Here is a 13,251-nt window from a genome sequence, read left to right on the forward strand (position 1 = left end):
TGTCCCTGCTCACGTTACTATCATGCCGCCCGCCGGCTTATTTACCTGCTTCACACCTCCATTCACCCATCTCTGCCTCTGTCTCTATCTACCGCCTGTATCTATACATCTGCAAACAGCATCTTGCGTCTGTCTCTGCCTCTGTCTGTCGCTGCTTGTGTTATTCGCCGCTGGAAAGAGCAGGGAATAAGGTTACCCCACGTGCCACGAGGCGGGACCGGGCGGCCGGGACCCGCGTTCCGGTCTTTTTCGTCACGCCGATACGGATGAATACGCGGAGATGCGTGTTGTGCCTGAGGGCGTTTCTTTTCTACGAAGTGTGGTGGCGCGGGGTGAGATGGTGAGGGGAAGAGGATAAAGGTGAGATGGGAGGAAGAAGAAGAAGCGTAAATAGAGGTTGAATTGGCTGGCTGAAGGGCGTGAAGGGCAGAAGATGAAAGAGGGAGACAAAGCGAGAGAAAGTCGCGGAGAACGGGTTATGCTTACGTAAGACGAGTACGGGCGTCACATGATTGATTATCTTCACGTGATATATCTTATCTGTATCATGTGATTTAATTAGTAAGCATATTCTTAAATTGACTTCAGGAAAGCCGAAAACGAACCATCGACATTAACATTTGATATACTGAGTACTTGACACCGACATTGACATTGACACTGACATTGAGTTGATGTAGCCATGTGGTGGAGAAGCGGTCATGGCATTGCTCTACTTAAGATGGCTCCTCCGGATTGTCCCCGGGGGATAAGATCCTTCTCCCTTCTCTCCTCCCAGCCTCAACCTCAGCTGTTCCTGGAGAAGCCGGATGGCACGGGTATGTCATCATACATATGCATGTCTCATGGATAGGCTGCCGAGTTATCCCATCATGTACGGAGTACAGAGTAGTTCGTTCTTCTGGTTCCCTGCTAGAAGTTCCAGCCACAGAACAAGACATGTTTGCATATCGCCGGCATCGATGGCTGTACGTCGATCTATCTTTTCGTGTCTCGAATCTGGCTTGGTGAAGGAGGGATGCACGTCTGACCAGGTTTCGGTTTCGGTTTCCTAGATCCAATGAGGATAGGGAACTTGCGCTCCGATATCTGCCATTTGATATCCAGAACCTGATTAAAGTTGCTGTCCATGCTGTCGGCGATCATGCACGCTGCTGTATGTAGCAATTATACCCTTGCTTACATATACCCGAACCAACAGCGTATAGGCTGACATTATTTCCCTTCACTACCCTTCTCTACCAGGCACAAAGATACTCAAGTGCGCCGAAGGTCTTCACAATAAAGCCTTCCTCTTAACTCTTGACACCAGGGAGGAAGTACTTGCCAAGCTTCCAAACCCTAATGCTGGCCCTTCACACTATCTTACGGCATCGGAAGTTGCTACAAGGGAGTTTGTTGGTTGCTCTCTCGACGTATTGGCGCGCACCGGATTCTAACTGCTTATTCATAGCTCCGTGAAGTTGCTAGCATTCCGATTCCTAGGGCCTTATCATGGTCGTCGAATCCTGAAAATCCAGTTGGAGCGGAATATATCATTGAAGAAAAGGCTGCTGGTACTAGATTAGGAAGCTTGTGGCATCAATGGCCCCGAGAATCAAAGCTACGCGTGGTAGAACAAATCATCAGCTTTGAGCATGTTCTTACAACAGTGAAATTCTCAAAGCATGGCTCAATTTATTTTAAAGAGGACCTGCCACAGGCTGCCTGTAGAGGAAACAGCCCCCTTTTGATTGACCCGCCACCCACCCTAGTTGACCCAGATCGTTACATTGTTGGACTTCTCGCAAGGGCAGAGCTTTGGAGCAATGGGCGGGAAAAGATGGACTTTGATCGAGGCCCTTGTAGGTATCTGAGGCCATATATGTGTTTTTGTATGACCTAGCGCATGTTAACCATAGTTTTATTTACACAGGGCAAAAGGCGGAAGATTATGCGAGAGCTATAGGGGAAAACGAGATGGCTTGGATCAAAGCACATGCTTCACCCCGGATGGACGCCTACGTTTTTTCAAGAGAACTCGAGTCACCGAACCAAGCTCTCAATCTCTTATCAAAGTATCTGGGTGCTGTCCCTTACCTGATACCCAATGACCAAGCGTCTAGTGCGAACGTTCTTTGGCATCCTGATCTCTATCTGGATAATATCTTTGTTGACCCAGAGACGTGTGAAATTACTGGTATCGTCGATTGGCAGGGTACGAGCGTCGCCCCTCTCTTTTACCAATCTTGCGTTCCTAAGACGTTTAGGCACGAGGGCCCTGTTCGTGAGGGATGGGTTATCCCATCACGTCCCGATAATTTTGACAGCCTAACTCAAGAGGAACAAATTCAAGTCGACCGGGGCCTTGAAAGCGAAACTATACACAAATACTATGAGGCCATAGTATGCAAGCGTTCTCCGCATCATTGGGAAGTTTTGAAAGAGATGAGAGATATACAGCTCAAACGCAATCCTACCTGGCTTGTCACAGGGGTCTGGGATAACCGTGACCTGTTCTTCCTGCGTCAGAGTCTGATTGCTATTGAGGCTCTGTGGGATAGGCTACGGCCTGATGAGACGGTTGAGGCCCCATTCTCGTTCACACGAGAAGAGTTAGACCTTCACATGAAGGAGGATGAAAATATCACAGGTGTCGGACAGATGCTGAAGCTATTTCGAGACCAGGGGATTCTCCCCGTGGATGGAATGGTGGACCCAGAGGACTATGGCACCGCAAGGGCTAATTGTCGGAAGTTCAAGGATATTTTCATTGGGGCTGCAAAGGATGGACAGGAAAGAGAACTGTTTTCTGAACTATGGCCATATCAGGATCGGGAATAAGTTTGGGCATTTGAATGGAATGCGACTTTTTGGATCCTTGTAAGATATGTGAAGGAGCGTGAAAAACTTTTCATAGAAATTGGCAAGACTTGCAAACACAATGGTAACTACCTTAATCGGCTACCTATGAATCTAATTTACCTACCTAGGTTATGTACCTAGGTAGGTACCTAAGTGATGGAGTATGAACAGGAGACCTAAGATATAAATTTATTATATAATACATATAACTAGCCACGTGATCATTACTAAGCGCTCGAGCCCTTCGTATAACTTGCAGTCGCTCCCTTGCATGTTTTGTATACGCCGTTTGCGTCATACATTTCGGCTTCACGGCGACGAAGTTTGGACAAATATCAGCTTGCCGGACGGTTCAGAGGGCAAGCGCATGTCCAATTAGCCACAAGCATCCTCAATATGGCGCCCAAGGGCCTAGGGACAAGCAAACGAAATCCAACCGTCTTAGTATGCCATCCTACAACACCGCTCTTCAACGATCAGCAAACTAACCACTCGCCAGGTAACCGATTCCAGAGACCGTCAAACACGGTACTACCCTCTCTCACGACCGTCGAATAGCAGTAGCACGAACGATCTTCCTATTGCTGGCCCGCCCGGCGCCCGCCTTATAACTGTCGATAATGTCCTTCAGTATGCCTCCGATGTGCCGTCTATGCAGCAACGTGGACAGCTCGGTCATCGAGGCCCTAGTATTGGAACAAGCTCGGCTGTGCGATCACGGTCCGGCTCAGGTTCAGAGAGCAGGCTAAGATCTGGCTTGAATGCCGCGAGCAATGCGCTGAGTGCGGGTATGGATGGCAGACATCGGAGTGGAGGTCGGCTGGCCTCTCTACCACAGATACCGCCTCGTTCGTCAAAAGTTAGCGAGAAACTAGTTCTGCTTCCGGAGACGGTTGAGGAAGAGGAAGAGGAAGATGAGGAAGAGCCAGAACCGGATGAGGAAGAAGAAGAGGATGAGGAAGATGAAGTTGCAGATGATGAAGGCACGCCTTCGAAGATAAATGAGAGATATGAACGGTTACGACGCTTGACTGCTGCCCGCGCGAAGCAGCCGGACTTTATACAGGATAATATGGCTGCACCGCTCCTCGATGATGAAGAAGCTCTGCGAAAACGTCGTTTTGCAGCTAGCCCTGAGAAGGGGAAGAGTTATGCGGAGCGGTTGCCCAAGGCTCGAAGAGGGAAGAAATTACCTCGTGTGACTGCATACTGCACTGCCCAGGCATATAAAATGGGTGCTGCGGCAGGTTTTGTTAAAGAACTTCACGATGCGCGTACGAAGTTGTATGATGACTGCTTATATGCTGCGTACCATTTACCCTTATTACCTGGTCGGGACGGATATAGAGTGAGAAGTAGTCCTATTTTCCGAAGTGCAGAGGGGAAAGTTGTACTAGATGAGGAGATTGCAAGGAACGAGAGAAGGGACTACCACGATGAATACTTTACGGAGACAGAAGAACACTCTGTGAGAAATTCAGAGGATCCGGAGAGACGTGAACACCGCCATGAACAAGCGCGGCACCGGGATGATGATGATCGCCATGACCGTGATGGCGCACACGATCATGAAGTCGAAGCTGAGCGAAGTAATGGTCGACGCCAGGAAGAAAGGGATGCCCCGGTCCGTGGCCATTCGTTCCATGTTGAGCATCATGATGATCAACCTTCCACGCAAAACGGCGACATCCGACAACCTATATCTCCGGGCTCCGCTAGACAATCAAAACCCTCTATACCTCCCAACGCCCTCTCCTTTGCAGAAATGTTCATATTCAGCTATGGTGTTGTGGTCTTTTGGAATTTTACGGAGCGTCAGGAGAAGGAAATACTAGCAGATCTCGCTTTTTGCCCTGCGCCAAACGACCTACCGCTGAACCCCTTGGCAGAGGAGGATTTCGAAACAGAAGAGTTCCATTTTGAATACTCTTCTTCCATATCTAGACCGCGAGTGTATAATGATATGATTACATTACGATCAGGAGATCATATGATAAAACTCGCCATTAGTCACGGAATAGCACAGAGCACGAAGCTCAGTTTCTTCGAGGAGGGCATGGCACGACAGATGGCAGATGCAAAGGATGTACCGAGACGGTTGGCTTTAACAGGCCACCTAGGCATGGGTAGGGAAGAAGTGTTCCGTATCATGGGCAGATTATTCAAATCGCGTGTTGAGGTCAATCTCTGTAAGCATACTCTTACCACCCTTCCTACAGATAGGTTTATACTAACAAATCCCCTCTAGCTTCGAACATGCTTGACGTCCCCAATTTCTTCTGGGATAGTGAACCGATGCTCCATCCTCTGTATATCGCTGTACGCGAATACCTAGAGATAAAACCTCGCATTCAAGTACTCAATGAACGGTGTCGAGTTTTCCTCGACCTTATTGAAATTCTTTCCGATTCTATTGCTGATAACAAAGTGTCTAGCCAGACATGGATTATTATCATTCTGATCTTCATTTCTATCATCGTTACTCTATCTGAAGTTGTGCTGAGATTTGGCATTCTATCGACTAAGAAAGGAGCTCAGAAAAATATGTTGCTCGACCAAGGGAAAGCCAATGGTATGCCAATTGGTATCTAGACCCTTGAATAATTTGCTTATGCTTTGCTGTTGACCCTTTTTTTCCTTCTTCGACCTGGGCGTCGACGGATGGTTGTTTGGTTGAATTGTAAACTGCAGCTGTGGTTTGTTTCTTTTTCCTGCAAGCGTTGACGTTTAATACCAGTTTTTCCCGCTTTTATTGTTGAATCCTTGCAATGGTGCAAGCTACCCATCAAGCAGATAACTTGGTCGACACTTAGTCACGAATCAATCCGCTTTAATATACAATTTACAAGAGGAAGCATAAAAATTAGAGAGGGAAAATATGTAGCATTGTTATTGCCCTAATTCTTAGTGATTTGGATAGACTGAGCATTGCAGTATCCCATCAGACCACCCAATCCTCCTTCATATCCAATACCACTTTCCTTGTGTCCGCCAAATGATACATCGTTGCTTGGTTCAACATGGCTGTTGATCCATATACAGCCTGCTTCGAGTTGATCGGCAATACGCTGGGCGCGGTCTAGATCCTTTGACCAGACGGAAGCACCCAGTCCCATCTTAGTGTTGTTAGCGTCCTTGATGACAGTTGCCTCGTCACTCCAGGCCACCATCGGGACGATAGGTCCTGAAAAATTAATGAGTCAGTCGATTTATGAAATATAATATATTATACCGTGGTATATTTTATTTAACTCACCAAATGGCTCCTCAGTAACAATACGCGAGTCAATTGGGGGCCTGTCAATGATAGTGGGCTCGACAAAATATCCTGGTCGACCAAGATCGCTTCGTCCACCAGTGGCAACGGTCCATTTCTCCTTCTCGATATCGGCAAACAAATCTTTTACCTTGTTGAACTGCATTTCATTTTGAATAGGACCATGGGTGACACCTTCTTCGTCACTAGCTCCGACCTTGAACTGCTTAACAGCATTCACAAGAGCATCACGGAATTTCTCGTAGATAGATTCGTGTACGAAGATACGTTTGATGGCCACACAGACTTGACCGGAATGGATAAATGCGGCGAATGCAATCTAATTTCATTAGCTCACGTAGAACCATCAGAGGTCTTTAAATAATCATCATACATACCTTTGGGATAGCTTTCTCTATATCGACATCCTCACAAATGATGGCTGGGTCGTTTCCTCCACTTTTACCACATTAACAATCATAGACAAGTATTATAGGGGATGGAAGGGCTTACAGCTCTAGAGTGACTCTCTTCAAGGTCTTGCTAGCGCTTGCCATCACCTTCTTTCCGGTGACGGTCGACCCTGTGAAGCTGATCTTTGCTGGGCCAGGATGCTCAGTCAACATCGGTCCTAGTGTATCATCACCACTAAGAACTTGAATGACACCAGGAGGGAAGAACTGCTGAGCGAGCTCAACAGCCTTGAGATTTGTGTATGGAGTGAAGGGTGATGGTTTGATGATGACTGTGCATCCTGACATGACAGCAGGTGCTATTTTGAGAGCACCGATCATTAAAGGGAAGTTCCAGGGAACGATTCCAACAGCCACGCCCAAAGGTGTAAAGCGCTGGATAACTTTCATTTCTTTGGTATCCTTGAGAACAGTGGGTTTCAGTTCAAGCTGAGCATCGGCACGAAGCGCTTCCACAGCTGTCTGAACCTCGAATCCAGCGACTTGTTTCTGTTTGTTTATAATTAGCCCAGAAATATACCATATGCAATGCATGCTTCCGTTAGCCGACAACATCTATATACTTACTGGCTTCCCTTGTTCACGAACAATAAGGTCCAAGAACTGTTGCGAGTGCGCCTGGAGGGCGTCTGCAAAACCGACAACGGCCTTCGCTCTCTCTTCATGCGAGGTCTTGGACCACGACTTGAATGCTTCCTGGGCAGCGGCCACAGCAGCATCTACATCTTCAGCGGTTGAGACTGGAACCTCTGCGTTAGGCTCACCGGTGGCAGGGTTAATGCCATGGCGAGTCTCTGCTGTAGAGGTCAATTTTCCATTGATGACATTGCGAAAGGTGGTAAAATCGAGTTTGGCAGCCATGTTGGTAACTATTTTCTTCTCCTTGTAAGGGCTTTGTATCCAGATGAAAGATTAAAAGGTCAATTGATTGCTGGGGATGACGGCGCCTTCTTATGTCAATGAAGAGAGGGCCAGAGCTGTGAAGGTATAATCCTTATGGGTGCGCCGTAGGCTTCGTGACGTGGGGTCCTGTAGCCTGCGGCGGGGGAATTCCAACCCCGGACTTAAGCAGCAAAACGCAGCAAATAACCTACTTTGACGCGACTCCTGTCTGATCCACGCAACAGCAGAGGAAGCCTAGAGACGGTCGACCAACGGGGCGTAACTCCACCCATGAGAAGCACAGGGACATGCCATAGCTGCCAAAGAGGTGGGTCATTGGAGGAATATGAAGTCAGAGCGCATCTGCATTCATCTAGAAACGCCGATGGTACAACATTCGTCCGTGGCGGAGGATTCTTTGGCGCTCGTTAGTTAGTTAACCCCGGTCAAGACAGCTTCGTATGTAAGGATCTTCAGCAATGTGCAGAGAGGGTCAGCGATTCCTGCTATTGACACTTTCTGCCACTCTTCCGCACCCATCATTTGTGTAACCTAGTGGCTCTGGTCAAGAAATATCCTGCTTATGATAATAATTAATCATAATACGGACATACATCGGAAGTTTGAAGAAGTCACGAAAAAGAAAACACAATTTTATATGCCAAGAAAATATCACGTGATTTAGCATCGGCTGATTGATAAGCAACGACTAAGCTTACTAAGCATATCAATTGACTAGTGAATCGCACTTTATCGGCCTCTGTTGTTTGCGCTATCTGGCCACTTTTGAGACTATCAAATTGCTTCTTGGATACTCCGTAACTACCAAGCACTCTGTTTGTTTTGTACGGCCACCACACCTGTGAATATATAATAGCGATTGCGGGCATACAATCGCGATGATTGACAGCCCTTGACCTACCCTTTCCTTTAGATACGATGATCTTGTCTTGGAGATGGCACTGTCTGGCCGCCCTCGCGTTAGGTCAGTTTCATACTTCGCACCACTCCAGCCATGCTTGAGATGCTAACGATTGGCTGTGCTCACAGTACTGTGCCTACAGGTCATAAGTGCGGGAGCTCGAAACGTACGAGAGGACCTCACAAACCGGGAATCTAACCCTACCGACATACCACTACCGGGCTCACTCGATGTTGAGAGCCCAGAGGCCAGAGCGAGAGGCAACCATGCCCGCGAGCACTCTACCGGTAATTAGGAAACACTTCCGAGGTTTTGTTAAGGAGTCATAGATATAAGAGCTTTAGCTGAGATATCTTTTGCAGACCAACCAGTTGTCGAAACGGCATTGAATATCCTCCGCAAGATCAAGGTCCCTACCAAGAAATACGAACGCCCCTCTGGCATATTTGGCCATGCAAGCTATTACGGCCGCGAGTTATTTTACCTTTTGTTTATGAATGCACCATCATCAGATCAACTGTCGTCGAGTCGATTTACCAAGAAAAATGGAAAATTGGTGGAGGCAATCCGTCTGCTGGAAGGGGCTGCTCGCAAGAATAATTCGGATGCTACATTTCTCCTTGCAGAAATGAACTTCTACGGAAACTATACACATCCACGGGACTTTTCAAAGGCGTTCCAATATTACGACTCGCTGGCGGCCTTGACTGGAAATAGTACTGCGCAATACATGCTTGGGTTTATGTATGCAACTGGAATCGGCGGTGTTTTGGAAAGAGACCAAGGCAAGGCCCTTCTTTTCCATACCTTTGCTGCCACAGGAGGCAATACGCGGTCGCAGATGACGCTGGCGTACCGGAGATACGTAGGAATTGGGGCCACTCCAGATTGCGATCAGGCAGTATACTGGTACAAGAAGGTCGCCGATAAGGCGATTAAATGGTATAGATCGGGTCCTCCTGGTGGTATCACTATGCGACGAGAGGCCTTCCGCTGGGCTGATGATGAAGGTGGCGTGTATGGCGAGGGAGCTAGTGTGTCCAGTGCTGGCTACAACGCAATGAGGGATGTCCATTCTAGTGCAGACGCGAGTCTAGATGACGTCCTGGAGTATCTAGACCTCATGGCCAAGAAGGGTGATACCAAAGCCACTTTTGGCCTTGGTAAGCTTTATTACGAGGGATCACGCCAGCTGGAAAGGAGCTACAAGAAGGCCATGATGTATTTCGTGGTAGTTGCAAGAAAATACTGGACTAAAGACGGTTCTATCAACCCCAGCCATCCACCAGGTATTGACAAAATAGCCGCGCAGTCTGCAGCCCATATTGGCCTGATGTTCCTGCGTGGAGAGGGCACGGAGCGGAACTACCAAAAAGCCAAAGTCTGGTTTACACGAGGAAGGGCAAACGGCGATTCAATGTGCCAGCATTATCTAGGACTGATGTACTTGCACGGCTATGGCGTCGAGCAGGATGTAATGATGGCTGCTTCATACTTTAAAGCCGCTGCAGAACAGGACAATCATTATTCCAAAACGCAGCTCGGAGCACTATTCCTGGACCAAGGGGATGTTGTCACGGCATCGATATACTTTGAAGCAGCTGCTCGGCACGGAGGCATGGAAGCTCTCTACTATCTCGCTGGAATTGCTGATCGGGGCCTTGGAGGACAACGCCATTGCGGAGTCGCCACAGCATACTACAAGATGGTCTCCGAAAAAGCAGAAGGCATTCACTCTGCATTTAGCGAAGCAAACGATGCTTATGAGATAGGAGACAAGGAGTTAGCCCTTATCATTTCTACAATGGCAGCAGAACAAGGGTATGAGAGCGCTCAAGCAAATGTTGCATATCTTCTCGACGAGAAACGATCGGTTCTGTCCCTTGATCCGATCCTACCATGGGTAAGGGGTGGCCGTTCATCCTTATTGCGCAATGCAGCCCTGGGGTTCATATACTGGGCCCGTTCTGCTAAACAAGCCAACGTAGACTCCATGGTGAAGCTAGGAGACTACTACTTTGAAGGCTACGGCACAAAGAAAGATGTTTCTAGAGCGCTGACCTGCTACCATTCCGCAGCGGAGGGCCACAGTGCTCAAGCATTCTGGAACCTTGGCTGGATGTATGAGAACGGCCTTCACGTTGAACAAGACTTCCCCATGGCCAAGCGGTATTATGATCTTGCCTTGGAAACGAACCAAGAGGCGTACTTCCCAGTCACACTCAGCCTTCTTCGGCTGCGTGCCAGGAACTTTTGGAATAAAGTGATACGAGGGAAAGCTAATACTATCAATGCAGAGCCAGGTATGATTTTATCCCCGGTTCCCCAATCATCAATAACTAACCAGTACTAGACATAAATACCCCACGGACTTTCAAAGAGTGGATTTCACACTTCATCAACTATAATGAAGAGGAAGAAGCATACCAGAGAGCCCTTCGCCAACAAGCAGCAGCGGACCCTGACGCGATACTGGATGATGCTGGCAATGCACACGCCCAAGACCAAGATCTTAATTACTATGATGAGGATGCCCTTGACTTTGATGATGGTATCCTAGAGAGTCTTATCATAATTGGTCTTGTTGCCACCCTGGTGCTTCTATTGCACTTCCGCCAGCAGCGGGCGGCGCGTCGTGCCCAAGAAGCGAACAACGCCAACAACCAGCAGCAAAACCAAGGAGCCGATGGCGCTGGCAATGCAGCTGGAGATAGGGGCTTCTTTCCACAACCGGATGATCCCAACTTTGCAGCGTGGGTTGCTGGAGGTCTTGGACGGTAGTAGACTATTGTGCTGCTTGTTTTTTTTACAATTATACCCGCTCTATTTTATTTCCTTCTTGTCATTATTAGCATGCATCACCTGGAGAATTACACTATTGATTTGAACAATTACTTTGGTCTTCTTTTCCTACGGTTATATCTTTCTTATATGGAAGGGTTTGTATAGAGTCATCTTAGTAATCGCCCAAAGAGGAAACCAAGACCTCGACTGCCATCCTCTGCCCTTTCACTCTTAAAATACCCAAACGTACGCGATAGCATCACCCATCAGCTACGCAAATCACAAAGGAGTTTCAGTCTATGCGCTGAAGTGGACACAATGGAGTCGGAAACGATCTTGTCTCAGAAACGAAAGCTCAGCGAAGCATCGTATACCTTGAAGAAACCCTTCAAGTCGCCCCTCCGCAAAGGACTCGACACAAAATCTACTGTATCTTCAGAGTCTTCCCTGACTGATGCCTCTAATGAATTCTTATCCGTGGATGATATCATGAATTCGACGTCCTTCTCCTTGTCTGGCCTGTTTCCTCCCACCAGACGAGCCCCAACAACACCACAGCACAAAGATATTTCTATCAACCAGGGTGATCTGCATGCCTCACCAACCACAACGCTTAAAGCCTGCATTGCCACTCTCCAAAGAGAAAAACACAGCTTACAGTTCCGCCTTTGTCGGCAGCGCGAGGAGCTAGATACCCTCAACCAAGCAATAAGCATCCTGGAGAGAGGCAGGTTAGGCGAGCTCGAGATACTTATACGGAGATGGCGAAACGTAAGCCAGGACGCAGCTGAGGATCTGTTTGTTACTGCAAAGGACAAAGTAAACCGTATGGGTGGGGTGAGGGTGTACAGAGAGAAGATCAGAAAGGGGAAGATGAGGCAGCAGGAGTGGGGTGGATGGGACGACAAGCAGGATGAAAACGACGATGAAGATGAAGAGCTTGGAAGTGATGTTGAGAGGGAAAGAGAGAGGAGAAAGGCAGAGCTGGAGGAGGTGGTTAGTTTTCAAGAGAAGGAAGAAGACGAGTATGAAGAAGAGAGTGAGAATGACGAGGAGGTGAGTTTCCCGGCATTGTGTTGATTGTTGATTGCTGTTAGCTTATATCTGACTGATTTTCCCTCTAGACTTTCACTATTGACATGATGCTGAAGGGTCTGAATGTTGATCTCAAAGTCATTGGTTTCGATAAGGCTGGCCAGAGGTGGATCGATTGAGGGCTGCTGCCATCTCTCTAGTAAGCGCCCGTATTATACTTAGTTACAAGCATAGTTGTCTTACATAGAGGACAACAGGTGCGCGCACATATACACTTAGTGGGTATCGGTAATCTTATCTTAAATAGTAAATTCATATCTATACCAATGCGATCCAGGGAGGTTCAGATGCAGTCTATTTTTTATATAGCATTTGCTAGTTTCCAATATCCCATCTGATGACATTGCTGGTTGAAATAGCTGTTGACACAATCTTCTTCGAGTATTGAAGATCAATAGGGAAGCGTGATCCACAGCAGTCCAATTCTCTTTCTTTGGAGTCGAGTACCTCATGCCCCCGTCCTTTCCCCCATGATGATTGCCCTCTGTACATCTTTCAAGCTTGAGAACCTGCCTTCCGTAGTTATATGAGGGTTTTCCGTAGCTTCAAACAACCAACAACATGAGGTAACAGTAACCCGAGAAACCGGCACTGGTGGACGGAGACCTGTGTTTGCTGGATAGAAGTGGTGTGAAATGCTTTATCAAAATAGGACGAGATCTATCAAGGTACTAGCCTATAGTAATAAAGAGGTAAAGGGAGTGAGATTCGAACCCACAATCTCTCCAACAACAGCTCTCGGCGTAGGAGTTAGGGTTCCTGGCGTAACCTCGCCATCAGCAAATTCATCAAATTTGCGCTTTTATTATTATATTAGTACAGTCTTGTTAATATTATACTAGGTAACTTACTCTGCTTTTTTCCGTCTCGCCAGCCTGTCTGGCCTCGTGGAGGAGAGCCAGTAAAGTTTGATCAATGCTCTATACCAAGATTCCAGGCCGGCGTCCTTACCAGTGTACTATCCGCCTCTTCATCGAGCGCGTTAATTTCTTTGT

The 13,251-nt window shown here is 47.6% G+C and overlaps 4 protein-coding genes across 4 annotated transcripts; 3 read left to right on the forward strand and 1 right to left on the reverse strand.

Annotated features, from left to right (window-relative positions):
- Positions 1-682: 682 nt before the first annotated feature.
- Positions 683-2,823, forward strand: MGYG_06940 (phosphotransferase enzyme family protein; the record flags this gene model as incomplete). Its single annotated transcript, XM_003170902.1, has 6 exons — positions 683-818; positions 917-968; positions 1,056-1,156; positions 1,246-1,397; positions 1,454-1,844; positions 1,916-2,823. 6 exons carry the CDS (start codon positions 683-685, stop codon positions 2,821-2,823), a joined length of 1,740 nt encoding a protein of 579 aa, XP_003170950.1.
- A 325-nt stretch (positions 2,824-3,148) lies between these two features.
- MGYG_06941 (hypothetical protein) lies at positions 3,149-5,436 on the forward strand (the record flags this gene model as incomplete). Its single annotated transcript, XM_003170903.1, has 3 exons — positions 3,149-3,288; positions 3,344-5,033; positions 5,093-5,436. The coding sequence occupies exons 1-3, from the start codon at positions 3,241-3,243 to the stop codon at positions 5,434-5,436; spliced, it is 2,082 nt and encodes a 693-aa protein (XP_003170951.1). The 5' UTR covers positions 3,149-3,240.
- A 305-nt stretch (positions 5,437-5,741) lies between these two features.
- Positions 5,742-7,434, reverse strand: MGYG_06942 (aldehyde dehydrogenase; the record flags this gene model as incomplete). The annotated part of the gene is made up of 5 exons (XM_003170904.1): positions 5,742-6,028; positions 6,101-6,440; positions 6,499-6,559; positions 6,614-7,062; positions 7,141-7,434. The coding sequence occupies 5 exons, from the start codon at positions 7,432-7,434 to the stop codon at positions 5,742-5,744; spliced, it is 1,431 nt and encodes a 476-aa protein (XP_003170952.1).
- Positions 7,435-8,643: 1,209 nt separating this feature from the next.
- On the forward strand, positions 8,644-11,158 carry MGYG_06943 (SEL1L; the record flags this gene model as incomplete). The annotated part of the gene is made up of 3 exons (XM_003170905.1): positions 8,644-8,686; positions 8,740-10,680; positions 10,731-11,158. The coding sequence occupies 3 exons, from the start codon at positions 8,644-8,646 to the stop codon at positions 11,156-11,158; spliced, it is 2,412 nt and encodes an 803-aa protein (XP_003170953.1).
- Positions 11,159-13,251: the final 2,093 nt, after the last annotated feature.

The sequence above is a fragment of the Nannizzia gypsea genome, genomic scaffold (genome assembly GCF_000150975.2).
Source record: "Nannizzia gypsea CBS 118893 supercont1.6 genomic scaffold, whole genome shotgun sequence".
Taxonomy (NCBI): domain Eukaryota; kingdom Fungi; phylum Ascomycota; class Eurotiomycetes; order Onygenales; family Arthrodermataceae; genus Nannizzia; species Nannizzia gypsea.